Below are 20,082 nucleotides of genomic sequence, written 5' to 3' on the forward strand. Positions count from 1 at the left end.
CATTGCAAACCTGCAAGAGAACAAGAGAAGCCCAGTGTGCGTCTTTTAGGGATAGACTCAGAGTAAAAACGAGAGAGAGAGAGAGAGAGAGAGAGAGAGAGAGAGAGAGAGAGGGAGGGAGGGAGGGAGGGAGGGAGGGAGGGAGGGAGGGAGGGAGGGAGAGAGAGAGAGAGAGAGAGAGAGAGAGAGAGAGAGAGAGAGAGAGAGAGAGAGAGAGAGAGAGAGAGAGAGAGAGAGAGAGAGAGAACGAACTGGAGGGACAGAGAAGTAAGGCCAAATGGCAAGAAAGAGGGGCAAAGAAATAGAAACAGACAAAGGTAGATAAATGGAGAGACTCAGAGGGGCCGAGAGACACCCAGGGGCCGGGGCAGATGTCGGCACAGACCCAGGGGCCCCGCCCAGGGCGCGTGCAGGCAGGGCGCAGACAAAGGCGCGGCCGCGCGGCCGGTGCGGCCAGGCTGGGACAAAGGCTGGCACGGGGGGGGGCGGGGGCAGCGATGGCGGCGGCCGCGGGCGAACTACAAGTCCCAGCAGCTCGCGCTGCGGCCCTCGGCCGGCCCCTCTCGCTCCCCGGGAGCGCCTGGCGGGGCCGCTGGGCCGTGGGGGCCGCCGGCGGGGCTGGCGGGCGGGGGGGTTTGCGGCGGGCCGGGGTCGCGCCGTTGGGCGGCGCCGGTGCGGCGGGCCGGGCCGGGGCCAGGGGCGCCGGGTGAGTGTCCCCGCAGGCAGGCGGGCGGCGGGTGGGGGGCCGGGCCGGGGGGCGGGGGCCCGGCGTGGGGCGAGGCCCTGGCCGACCTCTAATCGGCCCCCTCCCGGCCGCCGCCGCTCCCCACTCCCCAGCAGCCTGGGTGAACCGGGTGCGGACTCCCAGGACTGGGGCGGCGCGGCCCCGCGGGCCTTAGCGCACTCCCCTCCACGTCTCGAGGGGAGGGGCCCGCGAGCGGTAGGGGGGCACCCCTCAACTATGGGGTGCGGAGCTCAGGCCACCCCCTCCCCAGGAGGGGAGCCTCAGGCCTGCAGAGGTCACCCAGGACCCCGGGAGGGGCCCCAGGTATTGTCCTCCCCACCGTCTGACCGATGGCGGTACTTCTGGAGGCCCCTTCTTCGGGAGGGGGGGCTTGGGGATCCGCCTGCTCCAGAAACCGTGGAGGGGCCACAGTTGTTCTCTTAGCCCTTCCTCCTCCAGCCCCCGCCCCCGGGGTCGGGAGTTCAGGATTCCCTTCTCCCTGGTTGGAGCTCAAAGTCACCAGCCTTCCCAAAGGGCCCCAGCCCTCTCCCTCCCACCTTGCAAGCACCGAGATCAGAGCTCAGAACGCTGTTTACCCAGGAGGCACTGGCGGGGAGGGGGGGGCTCCCTGGTCCCTGGAACCCAAGAGGGGACCCAGGTATTGCTCCCTTACCTTCTAACTAGGTGAGGGGAGGTCCAGGAACCTCATCCCCTCTCAGCTTACTCACTTGCTGGCTCCTAGCCTTGGGGTCTGGGGCTCAGATAATCTCCATGTCCCCAGCAACAGATCAATTTGTTGCTGCCCTCTATGAGCTGGCTAGCCAAGGCATCTCCTCCCTAAAGGTAATCCTGGCATCCCCCTGCTCCCTAGAAGGGGCCCCAGCTGTTGTTTCTCCACTTGCCCCCCCTTAACCCCAGCCACCGGACTGGAATTCAGCTCTCCCATACCCAGAGGAAACATTGTCCCCACTCCCTTTCCCATGTCCCAGCCATGGGACCAGTGGTTTGGCAATCTCTCATGCCAAGGAGGTAGTCCGGGGTCCCCCTAACCACTGAAGAAGGGACTCAGGTATTATTTCTACCTACCTACCACGTCACCAAAGTCATCGTCTGCTAGCAATTTCAAACCACCAGCTGCTCCTCCAGAGAAAGACTGGGCTTTCTACTCCTGTACAGAGTTACCGTTTAGAAACTCACAGGGGCAGTTCTGCCTTGTTCTACAGGGTAGTTATATTTGGCCATGAGTTGGAATTGACTCCGTGGCAGGGAGTTTGTTTGTTTTTTAACCCCCCCCCCAAAAAAAAACCAAACCACCCAGTGGTGGTGCAGTGGGTTAAGCAACGCAGGGGGCTAACCACAAGATCTGCAGTTCAAATCCACCAGATGAAGCTGCTCCTGTACCAACGGACAGTCTCAGAAACCCGAGGGCGCGTCTCCTCTGTTCTGTAGGATTGATCTGAGTGGGAATCAGCTGCACCCCCAGCCAGGAGGAACCCGCATGGCACAAAGGTTAAGCACCCCGCTGTAAGCTTTACATTGGTGGAATTCAAGCCCCTCCCCGCTTCTCTTTTCTTCGAGAGAAAAGCCCGGCAATTTGCTCCCCTAAAAACTAGAACCTAGAAAGCCCTACAGTTTTTCTCTTGTCAGCTGCTGTACTCTTGTCACATGGGGTTCGCTACGAGTCAGAATGTACTGGGCACCCAAAAGCACCACCTTCCTGCCCCCTCCACCAGCCAGAGTTAGATTTCAGGATTTTCTATCCGATTGGAAAAACAGGTATTCATCTACTGAGCCTTGTTCCCACCCTTCTGTCATGGGGCCCTGGGGTCTCCCTGCCCCTAGGAGGGGTCCCACACATTGGCTGTCATGCTGAGCTTTCACTCAGGATCTTGAAAAGTGCTGACACCCCGTCCCCCAGACCCAGGAGGGGAACCAACTGCTTGTCCCCTCATCCTTCTCAGCCCTCAGCCATAGGCTCCGGAGCTCAGGATGTTCCCTCCCCATGGGAAACCCCCAAGTATGCTACCCCAGCATGTACTTGGGAGCAAGCAAACCTGGGAACCCTTGCCCACCCTCTCCTCACGGGGGCACCCAGTGCAGTCAGGGGGCTGGAGATCTAGGGCTTTCTCCTTCACAGTATCCACGCTGCCTACAAGAGGGGTCCAGGATGGCGAGCCGGGCAGAGCCGGGGCCGTGGGCACTGGAGTCCTCGAATGCCACATCCCGTGACTTCCATTCAGGTGCGGGCTCCACAGCCCCTCTTCTCCCCATCCTGACGGGACTGGGTCGGGAGGCTTCCTGAGGGTAGAGATAAAGGGAAGCATCCATGGGCATTTTCAGGAGAGTGGTCCCCCAAAGAGACCCGCTCTGCCCCAGAGGAGTCCCCAGGTATTCCCAGTTTGAGCCCAGCTACTCAACCTAAAGGTTGGCAGTGTGAGCTGACCCAGTAGTGCCACGGAAGAAAGGCCTGGCAATCCACTCCCCTATGGCTTGCAGTTCTACTCTTGCACACCTGGGGTCGCCAGAGTCTATGTCGACTCCATTCCCCGGTTTGGGCTTTGGTTTGATTGCCCAGCGTTGGCCCCCACCCTCTCTCTTCCCCACCTGGTAGATCCTGCCTCCCAAGTGGCCAGCGCGTCGAAGCTCGGCATGCGACGCTCTGTCCTGGTTCGGAACCCAGGCCACAGAGGCCCAAAGCCCGCTTATGAGGAGCTAGACTCCGACTCCGAGGACCTGGACCCCAACCTTAAAGACCCGGATCCAGTTTCTGAAGACCCAGAGCCTGACCCGGAAGACCACAACACTGTCTCCGAAGACGCAGATGCCAACTTCGAAGATCGAGACCCTGCCTCGGAGGAGCTGGACCTCCAGCCGGCTGTGGAAGCTCAGCACCCCGACTTGGGGAACCCGGACTCAGAGCCCCAAGATCTTGATCCCATGTCTTCAAGTTTCGACCTCGATCCAGATGTCATTGGCCCAGTCCCCCTGATTCTCGACCCCAACAGCGACACCCCCGTCCTGGACCCCGTCTCCTCCAGCCTCACTGCCTCCCCGGAGGTTCTGCCCACCAGCCCCGCGGTGCTCACGGCCCCAGCCAGCCCGCCGCGGCCCTTCTCCTGCCCGGATTGCGGGCGCGCCTTCCGCCGCAGCTCAGGGCTGAGCCAGCACCGCCGCACCCACAGTGGCGAGAAGCCCTACCGCTGCCCGGACTGCGGCAAATCCTTCAGCCACGGCGCCACCCTGGCCCAGCACCGCGGTATCCACACGGGCGCGCGGCCCTACCAGTGCGCAGCCTGCGGCAAGGCCTTCGGCTGGCGCTCCACGCTGCTCAAACACCGCAGCAGCCACAGCGGGGAGAAGCCGCACCACTGCCCCGTGTGCGGCAAGGCCTTCGGCCACGGCTCGCTGTTGGCGCAGCACCTGCGCACGCACGGCGGCCCGCGCCCCCACAAGTGCCCAGTGTGTGCCAAGGGCTTCGGCCAGGGCTCGGCGCTGCTCAAGCACCTGCGCACTCATACGGGCGAGCGGCCCTACCCGTGCCCGCAGTGCGGCAAGGCCTTCGGCCAGAGCTCGGCGCTGCTGCAGCACCAGCGCACGCACACGGCTGAGCGGCCCTACCGCTGCCCGCACTGCGGCAAGGCCTTCGGCCAGAGCTCCAACCTGCAGCACCACCTGCGCATCCACACGGGCGAGCGGCCCTACGCCTGCCCGCACTGCTCCAAGGCCTTCGGCCAGAGCTCGGCGCTGCTGCAGCACCTGCACGTCCACTCGGGCGAGCGCCCCTACCGCTGCCAGCTCTGTGGCAAGGCCTTCGGCCAGGCCTCCAGCCTCACCAAGCACAAGCGCGTTCATGAAGGCGCAGCGGCTGCTGCTGCTGCTGCTGCTGCTGCCGCAGCCTCTGGTCTGGGCCTGAGGCCGGTGCCCCTGTTGAGACCCAGTCAGGTCCCCCTCCTGGATCCAGACACAACCTCTGTGTTGGCTTCTGACGTCAGCAGCAACGCTGGTCCCAGCTCTGGCCTTGGCTCTGTGCCTGCCACTGCACTGGGTTCTCCATGCACCCCCAACCCAGAGCCTGACCCATCTTCTGACCTGAAGCCTGGCCATGATGCTGATCCTGACCTGTCGCCCAGCCCTGAGCCCAAGCCTGAGTCCCGCCTTGACCCCAAACCCTCTCCCATCCATGACTCTGGCAGCCCAGCCCTCCCTGCCGGGGAGAGCCCAGAGTGGCCCAGGAAGCAAGGGACGCTGCTGGGGCCCGATGGCTGAAGGGTGCGGGTATACAGGGTGTCTGGGGAATTTGTGTGTCGTGCAGTTAGTAAATGCCTCCCACTGCCTACTGGCTCTGTTGTGGTTGACCTCTTGCCCTTTCTCAGGACATGGGTGGGTGTGGCCTGGCCTGGCCAGCCCTGGGTGAACCCAGTGTTCTAGGCTCCTCTCTGGACGCTGGAATGGCATTGGCCCAGAAGGTCCAGCCTGCGGTCACCACTCTGCTCCTCCAGGCCTGGCCTCTGGTCAAGACATGGCAACTCCTCTCCGTAGCCTTTCTACACAGCCACAGTGGCGGCGACTCTAGCCACTGTCACCGGAGTGACTTCAATGGTGGACTTTCGGGTACATTCACAGCCTGGTGGCCTTGGTGAGGCCCTAAGCCTATACCCCTTGTCCTTCAAAGATCACTTTCTTGAGACACCATGGGCCAAAGGAAGTTGTACACAAACATCCTTTGGGGGTGGGGGTGGAGGGGTTTCTCAGCAGGCAGCAAGATAAACAACCTAAGGAGACAGATACCAAAGAGCCCTGGGGGTGCAGTGTGTTAAGCACCAGGCTGCTAACTCCCAGGTCAGCGGTTCAAACCCACCAACTGCTCCAAGGGAGATAGATTGGGTATGGTTAATGGTAAGCAGCATGTACCGTGGAGACAGGCTTTCCCAAGAGAGATGCACACACTGCTTACTTAGTGACCAAGCACTGGTTGCCCAACCAGGTGCTCAGCTGGCCTCTTCTCCATGAACTGGACAGCTCCCTCTGGAGGGGACTCCTGGGACTGAGTAGCCATTTCTTGCTAATGAGGAAATGGGCTGCTTGGTGGTTGGGCGTTTCCAGATTAAAATGCAAATCATCTGACCTCCAGAACTTGGCTTCTTAACCATTTGGTCCAGGGACAGAGTATGCAAAGGCCCTGGGGCCTGGGGAGGTAAACTGGGGCAGGGATGAGTCTGATCAGACTGAGCAGGGGTTTCACTATCACGGGTGTGATGGGCAGTTTAGGGATTCTGGCCCTGAGGCTGGCCTGCATGCTTTGAAGTCAATTCTGGCTGCTGGGTGGGAGCGGAATGGGGGCCGAAAGCTGCTGCTGGGGTCCAGGTGACGAAACCTGGTGGACCCTGGGCTGGTGACCAATAAGTCCCGTTGGGATTGTAACTAAATAGGATGTGCTGATGGTTGGTCAAAGGGAAACGGGAAGTTGAGATGCCCACCCCATCAGTGAGGAAGCAGAGATCAGCCCCAAGAGGGGCAGGCTGGGTCAGCGCCCAATACTGCGGAGGGCAGAGTGGAGCACCGAACCAGGAAGTCACGAGGCTGGCACTGCTCGCGGCTCACGACAGGGCGGCGGCTGAGCAGGGTCCGGCTCCAAGCCGACCTATCTCGCCCCACGCCCCAGATCGCTGCCCGCGCGCGCGGCGGCGCTGGGACCTTTCCGGCCACTCGCAGCCCTCCGGCCTCCCTCCGAGACGGCGCACGCGTGCTGCTGCGGGAGCCTTCGTGGCGTGGGGAGGCGAGGCCAGGCCGGATCACGTGACCCCGCAGGCTCCCTGGTCACGTGTGGCCGCGCTTCGGGTCAGCTGACTCGGGAGGGTTTGAAGCGGCGCCGGGAGGGAGCGAGGCCGCAGGGACAGCGCCGGACCCTGGACCCAGGCTGCTCCGCCGCGCCCGCCCGTGTCCCGCGCTCCCGGGCCCGGTATGGCAGCCCCGGCGGGGCGGCGCGGCTCAGGTAAGGGCGGGCGCACAGCGCGCCCCGGGCGCCCGGCCAGTTCCTCTGACATGGGGGTGGCAGGACAGCCTCCTAGCAGATCTGCACCTGGTCTGCACCCCGGCGGCGGCACCAGCCCCGCCAACTGCTGGACCCGCAAGGCCAAGGCTCGGCGTGCGTACATCCAGGCAGGCCTTGGGGCAATGCTTCTTCAACCAGGCTCGAACTCCTGAGTTCTCCCAACCTTGCCATCGCAGCTTGCGCCGAGCTCACCCTCCCTCCCTGCCGACTCCTGGGGATCGGGCCCGCTGGTGTCCTAGCTGACTGGGTCCAGAGTGGGCTAGCAGTGATTTCGGGCCAGCAAGGCAGGCCCTGCCCTCCACTGGCTTCTTCCCCAGGCGTCTTGTAAACAAGCACCAACGCCAGCGTCTACCTGGGCAGGAACCCCGAGAGAAGAGTCTAGACAGGTTCTAACCTTACCCCTGATCACATTGGCTGGAAGCCGTGGCTGCCAATGAACCAGGCCCTGCGGAGCAGCAGGGAGTTAGGGGGGTTGTCAGCGGAAAATTCTGAGCAAGGGCTGTAACCCCAGCACGCCGAGTCCTTAGCTTTATCAGGATTGAAGGAAATCAGCAGCGGCTTCAACTTTTGGCAGAAGGATGACAAGCTCAGAGGGTGAGCCCAGGCCTTTCCTTGCCATGGCTCAAGCTTAGAGCCTGGTCTGGGGTGTAGACAGTTTGTATTCCCAGTTTTCAGATGGAAAGGCTGAAGCCTAGAGGTGTCTCGGGTTACCCTGTGGGTAAGGGGCAGCCCTGAGGTTTGCTTCCGGGACTGAGCAGGTTCCAGAAACTTGTGTCTTTAAGAAGGAATTCTGGTGGGTTATGGAGTGGGTTATGTATTGGACCACTAACCCCATGGTCAGGAGTTTAAAACCATTGGTAGCTCCCAGGGGGAAAAGATGAAGCTTTCTACTCCTGTAAGGAGTGACAGTCTTGGAAACCCTGCCTTAAGGGTCCCCCTGAGTTAGAATTGACTTGATGGCAGTGAGTTGTTGTGTCCTTAAGAGAAGTCCTGGTAGCGCAGTGGGTTAGTTACACATTGGGCTGCTAACTGCCAGGTCAAGAGCTCGAAACCACCAGTTGCTTCTTGGGAGACTGATGAAGGCTTTCTATTCACATAAAGAGTTATGGTCTTGGAAATCCACAGGAGCAGTTCCACCCTGTCCTACAGAGTTGCTATGCGTCAGAATTGATTAGATGGCAGTGAGGTAGATGGCAGTGAGGTGTGTGTGTGTGTGTGTGTGTGTGTGTGTGTGTGTGTGTGTATGTTGCTATCCTTAGGAGGGTCCTGGTGGTGCTATGAGCTGCCCACCCCAAGGCCAGTGGTTCAAGCCCACTAGTCCACTCAGAGAGGAAGATGAGGCGGTCACTCCTGAAAAGATTCAGCCTTGGAAACCCAAGGGAGTTGTTCTACTCTGCCCATCGGTTGCTTTGAGTTGGAATTGAGTCACTGGCCACGGATTTGGAGCCCTGGTAGGGTGGGGGTTAAGCCTTTGGGCTGCTAACCACAAGGTCAGTGGTTCAGACTTGCTTGGTGGTCCTCCGAGGAAAACATGAGGCGGTGCAATCCCATAAAGAGTGACAGTCTTGGAAACCCCAGGGAGCAGGCCTACTCTGCCCTTCAGAGTGACTCTGAGTTGGAATCAACTGGAAGACAGTGGGTGTGGGATTTTGGGTTGGGTGCCCAGTGCACTCATACAATAGCAATGTGGAATAGCAGCCCCAGGTGCACCAGCAGAAACACTTGCCTCTATCACTGACCCCCTTCTGCAGGTCTGTGGCTGGGGGAGTGCCAGCCAGACTGGGCTGGTAAACCTTTGGGGGTGTGTCCAGGACACTGCTGGACTGTGACTTGATCTCCTCATTAAGCCCACCTGGAGAGGTCCCTGGAAGAATTCCCCTAGTGACTCCCAGGAATCCTGATGGCTCTTTCTTCCCCATCACCTCCCATCCTCCAAGCTGTGAGCACCACTTCCCCACCCGCCATGATCACTGCCCCATTCATTCTACAGACCTGGAAGCTGAGGCTCGGTGCCCTGGTCAAACCAGTGAGCAGCAGGGTCAGGGGTCAACTCAAGCCTTTTGGAGTTCCGCAACCCAAGTCCTCACCTTTGAGCTGTCCTAGCCCTGGTCCTGCCCCTGCCGCTGCCGCCACCACCGGTGCTGTGGAGTCAGCTCACAGTGACCGTGTGTGTGTGCACACGCACCTGAACACACTCCACGTGCATGGACATATGCTGGAACAGCACTGCCCTCCACTGAGTTTTTTCATTGGCTGCTTTTCCTGGAAGTCAATCGCCAGGCCTTTCTTCCTTGGCACCTTTCGTTGACTTGAGCCCCTAACTCTTTGATTTGCAGCCGAGCATGTTGATTACCTGCCCCACTCAGGGACTCTGAGTGCACTGTGGTCACCTTTGACATGCCACAGAGTTTCTGGCTATTCTAGGGCCCCTCAGAGTTCTGTGGCCACGTACAGGTGGGAGGTCTGGGTGGCATGTGGAGACTGGGAGGAGAGGGTAAAACCTGTGGGCTGCCAGGGCCTTATCCTGCTGGTCTCCACTTGCCTATAGAGACTGAACGGCTCCTGACACCCAGCCCCGGCTATGGGACCCAGGCAGGGCCTTCACCGGCCTCCCTGGAGGAGGAAGACCTCCGTCGCCGTCTCAAGTACTTCTTCATGAGCCCCTGCGACAAGTTTCGGGCCAAGGGCCGCAAGCCCTTCAAGCTGATGTTGCAGGTGGTGAAAATCCTGGTGGTGACAGTGCAGGTGAGACTCAGACAGGCCTGGGGCCCCAGTCAAGCACTGCCTGTGGGCGCTCCTCCCTCATGGACTGGGAGCCTGGTCCCCCCAAGACTCACATCTGCCTGGTGACCGCCCTCACCCCCATTTTACCCAAGAGGCAGCGGAGGCTTAGCGGCTTGTCTGAAGTCACACAGCGATTGAGTAGGGATCTGGGATTTGAACCCAGAATGCCTGATGCCACATAGACCAACAAGATCTGATCCAGATAGCAGGTACCCCCCCACCCTGTGCCAGAACCCATGAACCCCAAGATGAATTGGCGCAAGCCCTAAGGAAGCTGCCTGCCTCTTGCTGTGACTCGGAGCCTATTACAAAGAAAAAGACAAAACACAAAAGTAGCCTCAAGTGGATTCCAACTCACAGCGATCGCGAGGAGTCCTAGTGGCATTGTGGTTATGAGTCAGGCTGCAAACGGTGAGGTCCACGGTTCAAAACCACCAGCCGCTGCTTGGGAGAAAGAAGTGAGGCTGTCTGCTTCTGTAAAGAGTTGGTCTGGGGAGTCCACAGGGGACGTGCTACCCTGTCCTACAGGGTTGCTGTGAGTCAGAACTTGACTTGATGGCAGTGAGGCGTGATCACAAAGACCCCTGTGTATCAGAGCTGACCTGGGCTCCACGGGGTTCTCTGGGGGTGACTTTTAGGAGGCAGGTTGCCAGGCCTTGCTTCTGTAGCACCACCGTGGGGAGTTGAACCTGCAACCTTGCAGGTAGCAGCCGGGTGTGTTAGCCGATGGCAGCACCAGGCGTGGTACTAAGCTCTTGTCCCCCATGGGCACTGTGTCCTTACCATGCCTGTGGGCTTAGCACATGGATGGCTTGGCTGAACATTGGGTCAGCGCTAAGAAGTTTTGGTGGTGCAGTGGTTAAGCACTGGGAAAACCCACCCAACAGCTCTGCGTAGGAAAGGCCTGGCCATCTGCTCCCAGGAAGGCCAGTGGGGCCACTCTGTTCTGTCACATGGGTCACTGTGGACTGACCTGGGCTCACCCGCACCTGTTGTCAGCCGCTGGAGGCCCCTTGGTGCTGCGAGTTAAGGAGATAGACAGTAGGGTGGGGTGGGCCTGGGAGTCGTGGGGTGGGTCTGCACCCTCATGGAGTGGAGGGTAAGGGAGGGGCCGGGGAGAAGGCAGGTGTTGGTTACGAAACAGAACTGCAGAGGGCCCTGTGGGTGGCGGGCCCTCTGGCCTGCCCCGGTGGATGTCCCTAGCGCCCTCTCTTTCCTCGTCATCCTCCGAGCCTGCCCCAAAGGAGGCCCTTCTGGCTTGTGGGTCCCAACCTGGCCATGACCTCCCCCGCCCCTGCCCCTCCTGCCTGCCAGCTCATCCTGTTTGGACTCAGCAACCAGCTGGCGGTGACGTTCCGGGAGGAGAACACCATCGCCTTCCGGCACCTCTTCCTTCGGGGCTACTCGGATGGGACAGACGACACCCTGGCCGCCTACACTCGGAAGCAGCTGTACCAATCCATTTTCCATGCCGTGGATCAGGTGCCAACCAGCCGGCGAGTGAGGGGGTGCCAAGAGGTGGGGTGCCGCCTGGCGGGAGAGCAGGACAGTCAACAGAGCCCCCCCCTTGCCTCGCCCCCACCCCCGTGTCTCTGCCTACAGTACCTGATGCTCCCTGATGTGTCGCTGGGCCGGTACGCATATGTGTATGGCGGGGGCGGCCTTGGGGCCAACAGCTCGGCACTGGCCCTCTGCCAGCACTACTACCGCCACGGCCACGTGGACCCTGCCAATGAGACCTTCAACATTGACCCAGTGATCGTCACCGGTGAGTCTGTAAACAAGACCGTGGGGCTTCAAGCACTCAGTGCACGGTTGGGATACTCGAGACACAGCAGTCAAGTTAGACTCAGGGTGGTGAGTGGGCCAGGCAGGGCTCAGCTGGCCAGAGTCCAGGCGACGGGCTTGGCAGTTTAGCTCTGCCCCGGAGCTACCGCGATGGGCCTCGCACGGGCGGGCCTCGGTGCGGCCTGGCCTTTGGTGAGTGCCAGACATTCTTTTAATTGTTTGCCCTGTTGGTGAGAACACAGCCAGCCGGACGGACACACACCAGCTCAGCCCTCGCTGCAGTGACCTTCAGTGACATGCTTGGAATCGTGTAACCGTGCTCCCCCTTGTTGCCGGGTTGTACCGCCCCTAGGGACATGAACTCTCTGCCCCTCCCCAAGTTTCTGTCTAATCTTCCCAGGGGCTGCTGCCCACGGAGGCGCTTCTCAGGAGAGCACAAGAGCCACCTTCTGTTTTTCACCATTAAGCTGGGGTCCGCGGGGGCTGCTGACCGCCGTGGCAGCAGTTTGAACCCGCCAGCCGCTCCTTGGTAGAGAGTCAAGGTTCTCTAGTCCCCAAAAGAGTTCCAGTCTGGGAAACCCCCAGGGGCAGTTCCACCTGCCCGATAGATTGCTGGCAGGCAGACCCCCTTGATGGCAGTGAGTTTGGGGGTTTTTTTGTTTGCTTGTTTTAATGCTTTAGTTTAAAGAAGACTTTCTGGGACATTTTTGGTTTAAGCCATAGGTTCCCCAATTTACCTGGCCTACTACCAATAAGGTCAGAGTGCTCCTAAGAGGCAAGGGTAGCATGACTTCGTCTCACGTACCTTGGACGTGTTGTCAGGAGAGAAAAGTCCCTGGAGAAGGACATCCGGTTTGGTAAAGTGGAGGGGCCGTGAGAAAGAGGCAGGCCCTTGAGGAGACGGATTGACCCCGGGGCTGCCTCAGCGGGCTCAGGCACAGGACTCACTGTGAGCTTGACGTAGGGTTGCATTCTGTCCTGCATGGGGTCGCTATGGGTCGGAGCCGACTCAATGGCACCTAAGGACAACAACTGCCCTCTTTTCAGAAAAAAAAATGGAACACCTCGCCCCCTACCCAGCAATGAAAAGCGTTTGTACTATGGCCTTATAATCCCGAATCAAGTGTGGTTATCTGCGTCTGCGGTCGTGCCAGTGCCTGCAGCAGAGGGCAGTACCACCCACTTTGGGGAAACACTGGTTTAAGGCTTAACGCTGATCTCAGGATCATCGTTCTTGGTTTCTCTAGCATCCGTGGCTCCAAAAAGTCTGGATTCCATGAAAATTTAACATGTTTTCTGTGTCTTCTCCCCCTTTGTTCAGGATTCGCCTATAGCCTTTGATAAAACAAAAAGCATTCCGGAATGGGGGCTGGGCACCATCTAGTTCTTCTAGGTTCATGGCAAGATAGGCAGTGTCCTTGGAGATAATTAGCTAGTTCTCTAGCCTCCTATCCTGACTCTCACCAGAAAAACCAAACTCCCTGCCATTGAGTCAATGCTGACTCACAGCGATCTTATAGGACATGGTAGAACTGCTCTTGTGAGTTTCTGAAACCATAACTCTTTCCGAGAGTAGAAAGCTCTGTCTTAATCGCAAGGAGCAGCTGGTGGTTTTGAACTGCTGACCTTGCAGTTAGCAGTCCCATCCATCACCACTATGCGCCACCAGGGATCCTTGACTCTTTTATTAGGTGTTGTTTTAACATTATGAACTCCCAAAATGTTTGGGACCCATTGAGGACCAGGTCGGGGGGTTGGTGAGGAAGATAGGCCAGTTACTGGCTATTGTGGGGACAGTAGAGCCAACATCATGGATTCGAGTTCCGTTTGGGGGAGGAAGAGAAGCCCTGGTATCATAGCGGTTGGGGTATTGGGCTGCTAATCGCAAGGTCAGCAGTTCAAAACCCCCAGCTGCTCTGTGGGAGAAAGATGAGGCTTTCTGCCCCCGTAAAGAGTTACAGCCTCAGAAACTCACAGGGGCAAGCAGTTCTACCTCGTCCTACAGGGTCGCTGTGAGTGGACATTGACTCACTGGGAGTGAGTTTGGTGTTTGGTTTGGGGGGGAGAAGGGAGGTTGTTTGGGGTGGTGGTGACTCCAGGAATGTAGCGCAGCCCCTGAGGCCCCTCCCTGACTCCCTGTTCTCAGACTGCATCCAGGTGAACCCCCCGGTGACCCCCGCTGATGAACTCACCCTCTCGGATGACAACTTCAGTTACAGGAACCTCACACTCAAGTTCCACAAGTACTGCTCGGAAGAGGGGGGTCAGGGGAGGGCGCCAGGGGTGGGCGCCAGCTCCTGCCAGCCCCCTTTCCTGGTGGGGTGGGGGCGCTCATAGGCTCGGGCTTGGAGGGGACTGGTGAGGGACTGTCCCCCTCACCTGAGCCTCCCCTCCAGGCTGATCAACGTCACCATCCACTTCCAGCTGAAGACCATCAACCTGCAGAGCCTCATCAACAACGAGATCCCAGACTGCTACACCTTCACAGTGCTGGTGAGCGCACACACGTGTGTGTGTGTGTGTGTGTGGCGTGGTGGGGGCGATGGGATTGGAGTTCACGCTCCCTCCCCACCCCTACCCTGCAGATCATTTTTGACAACAAGGCGCACAGTGGACGCGTCCCCATCAGCCTGGAGACCCAGGCCCACATCCAGGAGTGTAAGCACCCCAACGTCTTCGGGCACGGTGAGCCCCCAGCCCAGGCTGCCTGCTCCTGGCCTTCCCGAGATGCCGGAGAGCCTCCCACCCCACCAGCCTTAGAATCTTAGACCAGGGTTAAGCTGGGTCCTGATCCTCCCAGAGTCCCTACCCCCCCACAAGCTTCAGATCAGCACTGCCAGGTCCTGGCCTTCCCAAGATACTCTGATTGCCCCTACTCCCTGCTGGCCATGCCATGCCCGCAGTGGCCCTGAGTCTCAGAGCCTGGGACCAGTACTGTCTTTGGGCCTTTCTCCTGCTTGGGGAGGTCTGTGAGTCTCTGACCTACCTAGAAACCCCCTGCCATTGAACCGATGCCAACTGGCAGCAACCCTATGGGACAGGGTAGAAATGTCCCTGTGAGTTTCCAAGAGTGTAACTCTATGGGAATAGGAAGCCCCATCGTTCTCCCACGGAGCAGTTTTGAACTTTGGACCTTGTGGCTAGCAGCCAGCAGAGCTTCTAGGCCTACCTAGAGCAGCCCCCAAACCTGTGGCTGGCTCAGTCCTCCAGCGGGGCCCAGACCCCACCCACCTGCTGCCACCCCCACAGGAGACAACAGCTTCCGGCTGCTGTTCGACGTGGTGGTCCTGCTCACCTGCTCCCTGTCCTTCCTGCTCTGCGCCCGCTCACTCCTCCGAGGCTTCCTGCTGCAGAATGTGAGGCCTGCAGGCCGGGGCACAAGGGGGCTGGGGGGTGGGGGGGGCTAAGGGTTGCAGGGCTCTGGCCTCACCCCACTCTGGCACTTTTCAGGAGTTTGTGGGGTTCATGTGGCGGCGGCGGGGACACACCATCAACCTTTGGGAGCGGCTGGAGTTCATCAACGGCTGGTACATCCTGCTGGTCACCAGCGACGTGCTCACCATCTCGGGTACCATCATGAAGATCGGCATTGAAGCCAAGGTGGGCGGCCCGGCCTGGTGCCTGCAGCTCCCACCCGGTCCTGGGGCCTCCTGGCGCTGACCCAGGCTCCTCCCCGCAGAACCTGGCCAGCTACGACGTGTGCAGCATCCTCCTGGGCACCTCCACGCTGCTCGTCTGGGTTGGCGTCATCCGCTACTTGACTTTCTTCCACAAGTACAATGTGAGTCCCCCGCTGCCCCAAGTCCACGGACTTCGGCAGCACCAGATGCAGCTGGGCAGGGCTCCCCCTCATATCTACCACCACAGACACCTGTCACCACACCTGGGCAGGGCTCCCCTTGGCATACCTGCCACCCTAGACACAACCTGTCATCACATCTGAGCAGGACCTTTTCTCCATACCTGTCATCCCAGACCTACCTGTTACCACATCTGGATAAGACACCACCACCAGCCCCCGCCATACCTGCTACCCCAGACACCCCTGTCACCACCATGGGGCAGGAGCTGCCCAGGTGACCCTGGCCCCATGTCTTAGTGCTGCTGTCCCAGAAATGGCACCAGTAGATAGATCTGTTTTCTTTGGGATTATTTACTTCTGTCTTGTTGAACATATGACAGCAGAGTGTGGAGCCCCTGACCATCTAGGAACAAGCCAGAGACATGGGGACAGCTTGTAGCTCCTGCATGCGGCCCCCACCCCCCAGTCTGCCCCTCCCCCCAGTACTATGCCTCATTCCCCACCTGCTCGCTAACCTTTCCAGTTACACGTGGGCGACCGTGAAGAGTGCACTCTGTTCTCACAGCTCAGGAGGCTAGAGGGCAGGGTTCCCGGCACCGGCTGCAGGGGAAGGCTCCCTCCTCTCTCTGTCTGTCTTTGTGGCTCTGGGATCCGTGAGTGGGGGGTCCGTGTCCCAGCTTCTGCAGCCCTGGCAGTCCTCAGTTCCTGGGCGATCTCCTTGGCGTCTGACCCCCGTTATGTTCCTGCTTGCTTCTCTGGGTGCTGCATCTGCTGCTTTGGCTCCGAAGTCCCCGGAGCCTCGAACATCACACAGAAAGCCCAACTCCCGTGTTAGCTGATACGCTTAGAGACAGGGGTTCAGAGTCCAGCATATGGCTCTGGAGGACACCGTTTGAGCTAGAACAGACCCTCCCCTACCTGAGTGCAGCCATGGGGCCCCCTCAGCAGTGCCCTGCCCTTCGGGGGCCTCAGCTGATGGGCTTGTGGTCACGTCGTCACCCTGGCACCCTTGTCCCTACTCAGATCCTGATCGCCACGCTGCGTGTGGCCCTGCCCAGTGTCATGCGCTTCTGCTGCTGTGTGGCCGTCATCTACCTGGGCTACTGCTTCTGTGGCTGGATTGTGCTGGGGCCCTACCATGTGAAGGTAGGTGTGCCCCCCTCCCCTCCGTCAGGACCCACAGTCCAGGAACCCTGCCCCACGAGACCATTTTCTAAGCTCTCTGATGACATGGCAACCCTGTCATTGACGTGGTGACCTGGAAGCCCCGGGGCCCTGCTCCCTATGACCTCAGGTGAGCCTCCATGGATCATGTGACCACTTTGTGTATGCCACGATTGGTGGCCTTCCTGTGACTCTGTTTACAGTCAGCTCTTGCCACTGTCCTCTCTGACCTCTGGTGGCCTTGTGGCTTTGTCATGGTCACAACCACTGCAGACGACCCCCCACCCCACCCCCGCCCCTGGGTGACTGACTGCTGGGCCTGCGTCCCTGCCCCCTCTGAGCCCCACCCTGCTGCTCCCTCCCGCTGCAGTTCCGCTCGCTGTCCATGGTGTCCGAGTGCCTGTTCTCGCTCATCAACGGGGACGACATGTTTGTGACGTTCGCCGCCATGCAGGCCCAGCAGGGCCGCAGCAGCCTCGTCTGGCTCTTCTCCCAGCTCTACCTGTACTCCTTCATCAGCCTCTTCATCTACATGGTGCTCAGCCTCTTCATTGCGCTCATCACGGGCGCCTACGAGACCATCAAGGTCAGCCCCCCCCCGGGCCCACGCACGGGGCTGGTTGACCAGAAGATGCTTGCCCTACAGGCCACAGCGGCCGAAGGCGAATGGAGGGTGGAAGGCGACACGGGTTGATTGTGGCATTGCGGCTGGGGCCACCCGAACCCCTCGGCTGGCAGGCCGGTTCCAACTCCCAGTGACCCTCTAGCACAGAGTAGAGCGGCCCTATGGGGCTCCCAAGGGGGTCGTTGTGTCAAAGCTGATTGTCACCCTTTCTCCCACGATCTGCTGACCTGCTCCATTACCACCGGGCACTTGAGCCACCGTGCCACCCGGCTTCTCACTCTCTCACCGCCATCGAGTTGGTTCTGACCGATAAAACCACCCTAGAGTTCAGGGTGGAACTGCCCCTGGGGTTTTCTGGGACTAACTTTGTACAGTAGAAGCGCTTCATCTTTGCCCAACGGAGGGGCTGGTGGTTTCTAACGGCTGATCTGGCTGTCAGCAGCCTGATGTACAGCCACCATGCCGCCAGGGCTCCTGAAAGGGGAAGGCTCCCGGAATTCGCTGCTGTGCCTACTTACACTCTCCAGTCCCTGGAGAAGGACATCATGCGTGGTAAAGTAGAGGGGCGGTGAAAAGAGAAGGCCCTTGGCGAGACAGATCGCCAGAGCGGCCTGCGACCGTGGACTCAAGCAGAGGACCCAATGTGAGGGTGGCCCAGGACAGGGCAGGGTCGCGTTCTGTTGAGTGTAGGGTGGCTCGCTGTGAGTCAGAACCGATTCCATGGCCCTTGACGACAACACATTTGTAACTGGCGTGTAGAGTGTAGGGTGGAGCCCTGGTGGTGGTGTGGTTATGCATTCGGCTGCTAACTGCAGGCCAGTTCAAAGCCACCAGCTGCCCTCTGAGGGAGAGCGAGGGGTCTTTCTACTCCCATGAAGAGTTAGTCTCAGAAACCCACAGGGTCAGTTCTACCCTGTCCTATAGGGGCACTCTGAGTCAGCATTGCCTCGATGGGAGTGAGTTGAGTAAGTGTGTAGTTTAAAAAAAACAACAAACTCCCCCTTCCCACCTATCAACACCCACATCTATCAATCCAGCTAAAGATGGCTAGAAAAGCAAAATATCAGCCCATGTTGTCAGGCCACCTCCCACCTGTAGGGGTCCCATGTGTTCAGAGTGGACCTGCCCCCTGGTGTTTCAAGCTGTGACTTTTCAAGCACATTGCCAGGCCTTTCTTCTGAGGCCCCTCTGGGAGAGTCGGTCCGGGTAGGGTACGCCTATGCTTCAGTGTTTCGACTCCACCTCACAGAAGCCCAACCGAGCAGCCCTCCAGGCTGAGTGGCCTTTCGGAAGCAGATCCCCACGCTGGTCTCCCAGGGTGCCTCTTGGTGGCTGGGTGGGAGCCACCAACCTTCTGGCTAGTAGTTGAGCCCTTGCCTGTGGGCGTCACCTAGGCACCTTCCACTGTGGCCAGTGTTGGCCTGCTGGAGAGTGGAGGTCCGGAGCATTGCCACCTCCGGACATGCTGCTCTCCATCAGAGAGGAGGCCAGAGGTGGGGAGGTGTCACTGGTATGGACACCCGCACCAGCCACAGCGACCCTGCCCATCTGTACTGTCCTGGAGCGCACGGCCGCAGGGTGGTTGGCGGGTCTGAACTGCTGAGCTTGTGGTCAGCAGGTCCATCACCCAACCACAGTGCTCAGGATTTTAAAAGGACTGGGAAGGGTGCCGGCGTAACTGGCAGCTGGGAAGTTTGCTTTTGCTGGTGGTGGGGGAGGGTGGGCCACCTGAGTCCCTGGCTGCTGTGTGGCCCTTGTGCCTGAAGACAGCTGTCTCAAGAGCCCCCCGCCCCTGGGTCTTGAATTAGCATGTAGACTCACTCCCAGGCATGCAAGCCCAGACCCTGCCCTCACCGCCAAGCCATGTGATTTGTGAGCACCCGGAGGGTCTAGTTCAGCTTGGGCCCTGGCAGTGAAGCTCCTGGCCCTCACGTGTGTGCAGAGTTGAATTGTTCCTTGGGGCTTTCCAGGCTGTGAGCTTTCTAAGGCCCCTCTGGGAGGAATTGGGCTGGTAGTTGAGCTCTGAACTGTCCGTGCCACCCAGGGACTCCTGAGGCCGCCCAGCAAGGGGTCAAGTGACAGGTGCTAGGTGTGCATGGGTTAAGCTCAGGGTGGTGGCTCTTGCAGTAAATGCCCACGAAGGCCGCCAGGGCTCAGAATGCTGCCAGTGGGTGAAGGGGAGGTCAGATCTCCAGGACCTCAGGGACAGAGACCATGTTCATGTGGTCCTGCCCCTGCTCTCCCCTTAGCACCCTGGTGCCAACGGTGAGCAGAGTGAGCTCCAGGCCTACATCGCCCAGTGCCAGGACAGCCCCACGTCTGGCAAGTTCCGTCGAGGGAGCGGCTCAGCCTGCAGCCTCCTCTGCTGCTGTGGCAGGTGCTGCTGTGGCTGGGTGCTGGGCCTGTGGGGGGTGGGGGGCAAGGTCAGGGTGCTGAGGGAGCTGACCACTCCCTGACCCCGCCCCCTGTCTCCAGGACCGCCTCGGAGGAGCAGTCGCTACTGGTGAATTGATGACAAAGACCACCGGCACAGCCACTGGCCCCTTGGCCCCAGACTGAGGGGTCTCCCGCTTATTTATTTTTAGGGTTTGCTTTTAAGGACCAGCTCCCTGCTGTGCCAGGGCCAGCTGGGTCAAGGGTAGGGGGAGGGAGTATTAAATAAACATGGAAGAAGCGTCTTTTTCGCTTGGATTTGTTTTTGTATTTTTAGGGGGGGTGGGGGGTGGGGGGGCGAGGGACTGTCCTTCCTTTTCCCAGCTGGGTTCCGGCCCCTTTAAGGCATCGCAACACCCAGCCTGGAGGGCACCTAGCAACCTTCCAGCAGAGCGGTGGGGCGGGGCTATGTGCCCCGCGGTGAATAATTTAAAGGGACCGCGCCTGGGACGCTGGCGGAAGACTAGCAGCGTTGGTCATCGGTGGACCCTGAAGGCGACCCCCAGGGTGAGTCCGGGTTGTCATCTGCCCTGCAGGGCTTTCCTTTCGAGGGTCATTAGTGAACTGTCGGCTTCCCCACAAAATGTCTTCCCAAACTAGTCACTCTGGGTTTCCTGAAGCACCCATCCCTGGCAGGTGTCTCTGTACTGATAACCAGGTGCTCCCAGGGGGCAGAAGCGGGAAATGGTCACCCCAAGAATTTTCTAGGT

At 59.6% G+C, this 20,082-nt stretch overlaps 2 protein-coding genes across 9 annotated transcripts; both read left to right on the top strand.

The window, feature by feature from the left end:
• The first annotated feature begins 268 nt into the window (after nt 1-268).
• ZNF358 (zinc finger protein 358) lies at nt 269-5,058 on the top strand. 7 transcript variants are annotated; one of them, XM_075545859.1, is made up of 3 exons: nt 269-317; nt 2,862-2,964; nt 3,336-5,058. In XM_075545859.1, exons 2-3 carry the CDS (start codon nt 2,892-2,894, stop codon nt 4,988-4,990), a joined length of 1,728 nt encoding a protein of 575 aa, XP_075401974.1. In that variant the 5' UTR covers nt 269-317; nt 2,862-2,891; the 3' UTR covers nt 4,991-5,058. The 7 variants fall into 7 exon arrangements, with proteins under 7 accessions (XP_075401974.1, XP_075401958.1, XP_075401941.1 ...); XM_075545843.1 differs by lacking the exon at nt 269-317 and adding an exon at nt 611-706; XM_075545826.1 differs by lacking the exon at nt 269-317 and adding an exon at nt 751-2,500.
• Nucleotides 5,059-6,565: 1,507 nt separating this feature from the next.
• MCOLN1 (mucolipin TRP cation channel 1) lies at nt 6,566-19,611 on the top strand. 2 transcript variants are annotated; one of them, XM_075545952.1, is made up of 14 exons: nt 6,566-6,716; nt 9,325-9,521; nt 10,875-11,078; nt 11,163-11,328; nt 13,495-13,591; nt 13,745-13,841; nt 13,934-14,033; nt 14,598-14,704; nt 14,799-14,948; nt 15,028-15,129; nt 16,174-16,296; nt 16,685-16,900; nt 19,189-19,316; nt 19,415-19,611. In XM_075545952.1, the coding sequence occupies exons 1-14, from the start codon at nt 6,686-6,688 to the stop codon at nt 19,449-19,451; spliced, it is 1,755 nt and encodes a 584-aa protein (XP_075402067.1). In that variant the 5' UTR covers nt 6,566-6,685; the 3' UTR covers nt 19,452-19,611. The 2 variants fall into 2 exon arrangements, with proteins under 2 accessions (XP_075402067.1, XP_075402075.1); XM_075545960.1 differs by having other exon boundaries at nt 10,875-11,042.
• Nucleotides 19,612-20,082: the final 471 nt, after the last annotated feature.

This window comes from Tenrec ecaudatus, chromosome 1 (genome assembly GCF_050624435.1).
Source record: "Tenrec ecaudatus isolate mTenEca1 chromosome 1, mTenEca1.hap1, whole genome shotgun sequence".
Classification (NCBI taxonomy): domain Eukaryota; kingdom Metazoa; phylum Chordata; class Mammalia; order Afrosoricida; family Tenrecidae; genus Tenrec; species Tenrec ecaudatus.

Excerpts from the sequence above, each read along its gene's own strand:
- ZNF358 (XM_075545806.1), top strand. The coding sequence starts at position 2,727 with ATGGGAAACCCCCAAGTATGCTACCCCAGCATGTACTTGGGAGCAAGC. Across the intron at positions 2,965-3,335 it reads ATCCCGTGACTTCCATTCAG|ATCCTGCCTCCCAAGTGGCC; the intron begins GTGCGGGCTCCA and ends CCCACCTGGTAG.
- MCOLN1 (XM_075545952.1), top strand. The coding sequence starts at position 6,686 with ATGGCAGCCCCGGCGGGGCGGCGCGGCTCAG. Across the intron at positions 14,034-14,597 it reads CCCCAACGTCTTCGGGCACG|GAGACAACAGCTTCCGGCTG; the intron begins GTGAGCCCCCAG and ends CCACCCCCACAG. Across the intron at positions 16,901-19,188 it reads GCGCCTACGAGACCATCAAG|CACCCTGGTGCCAACGGTGA; the intron begins GTCAGCCCCCCC and ends CTCTCCCCTTAG.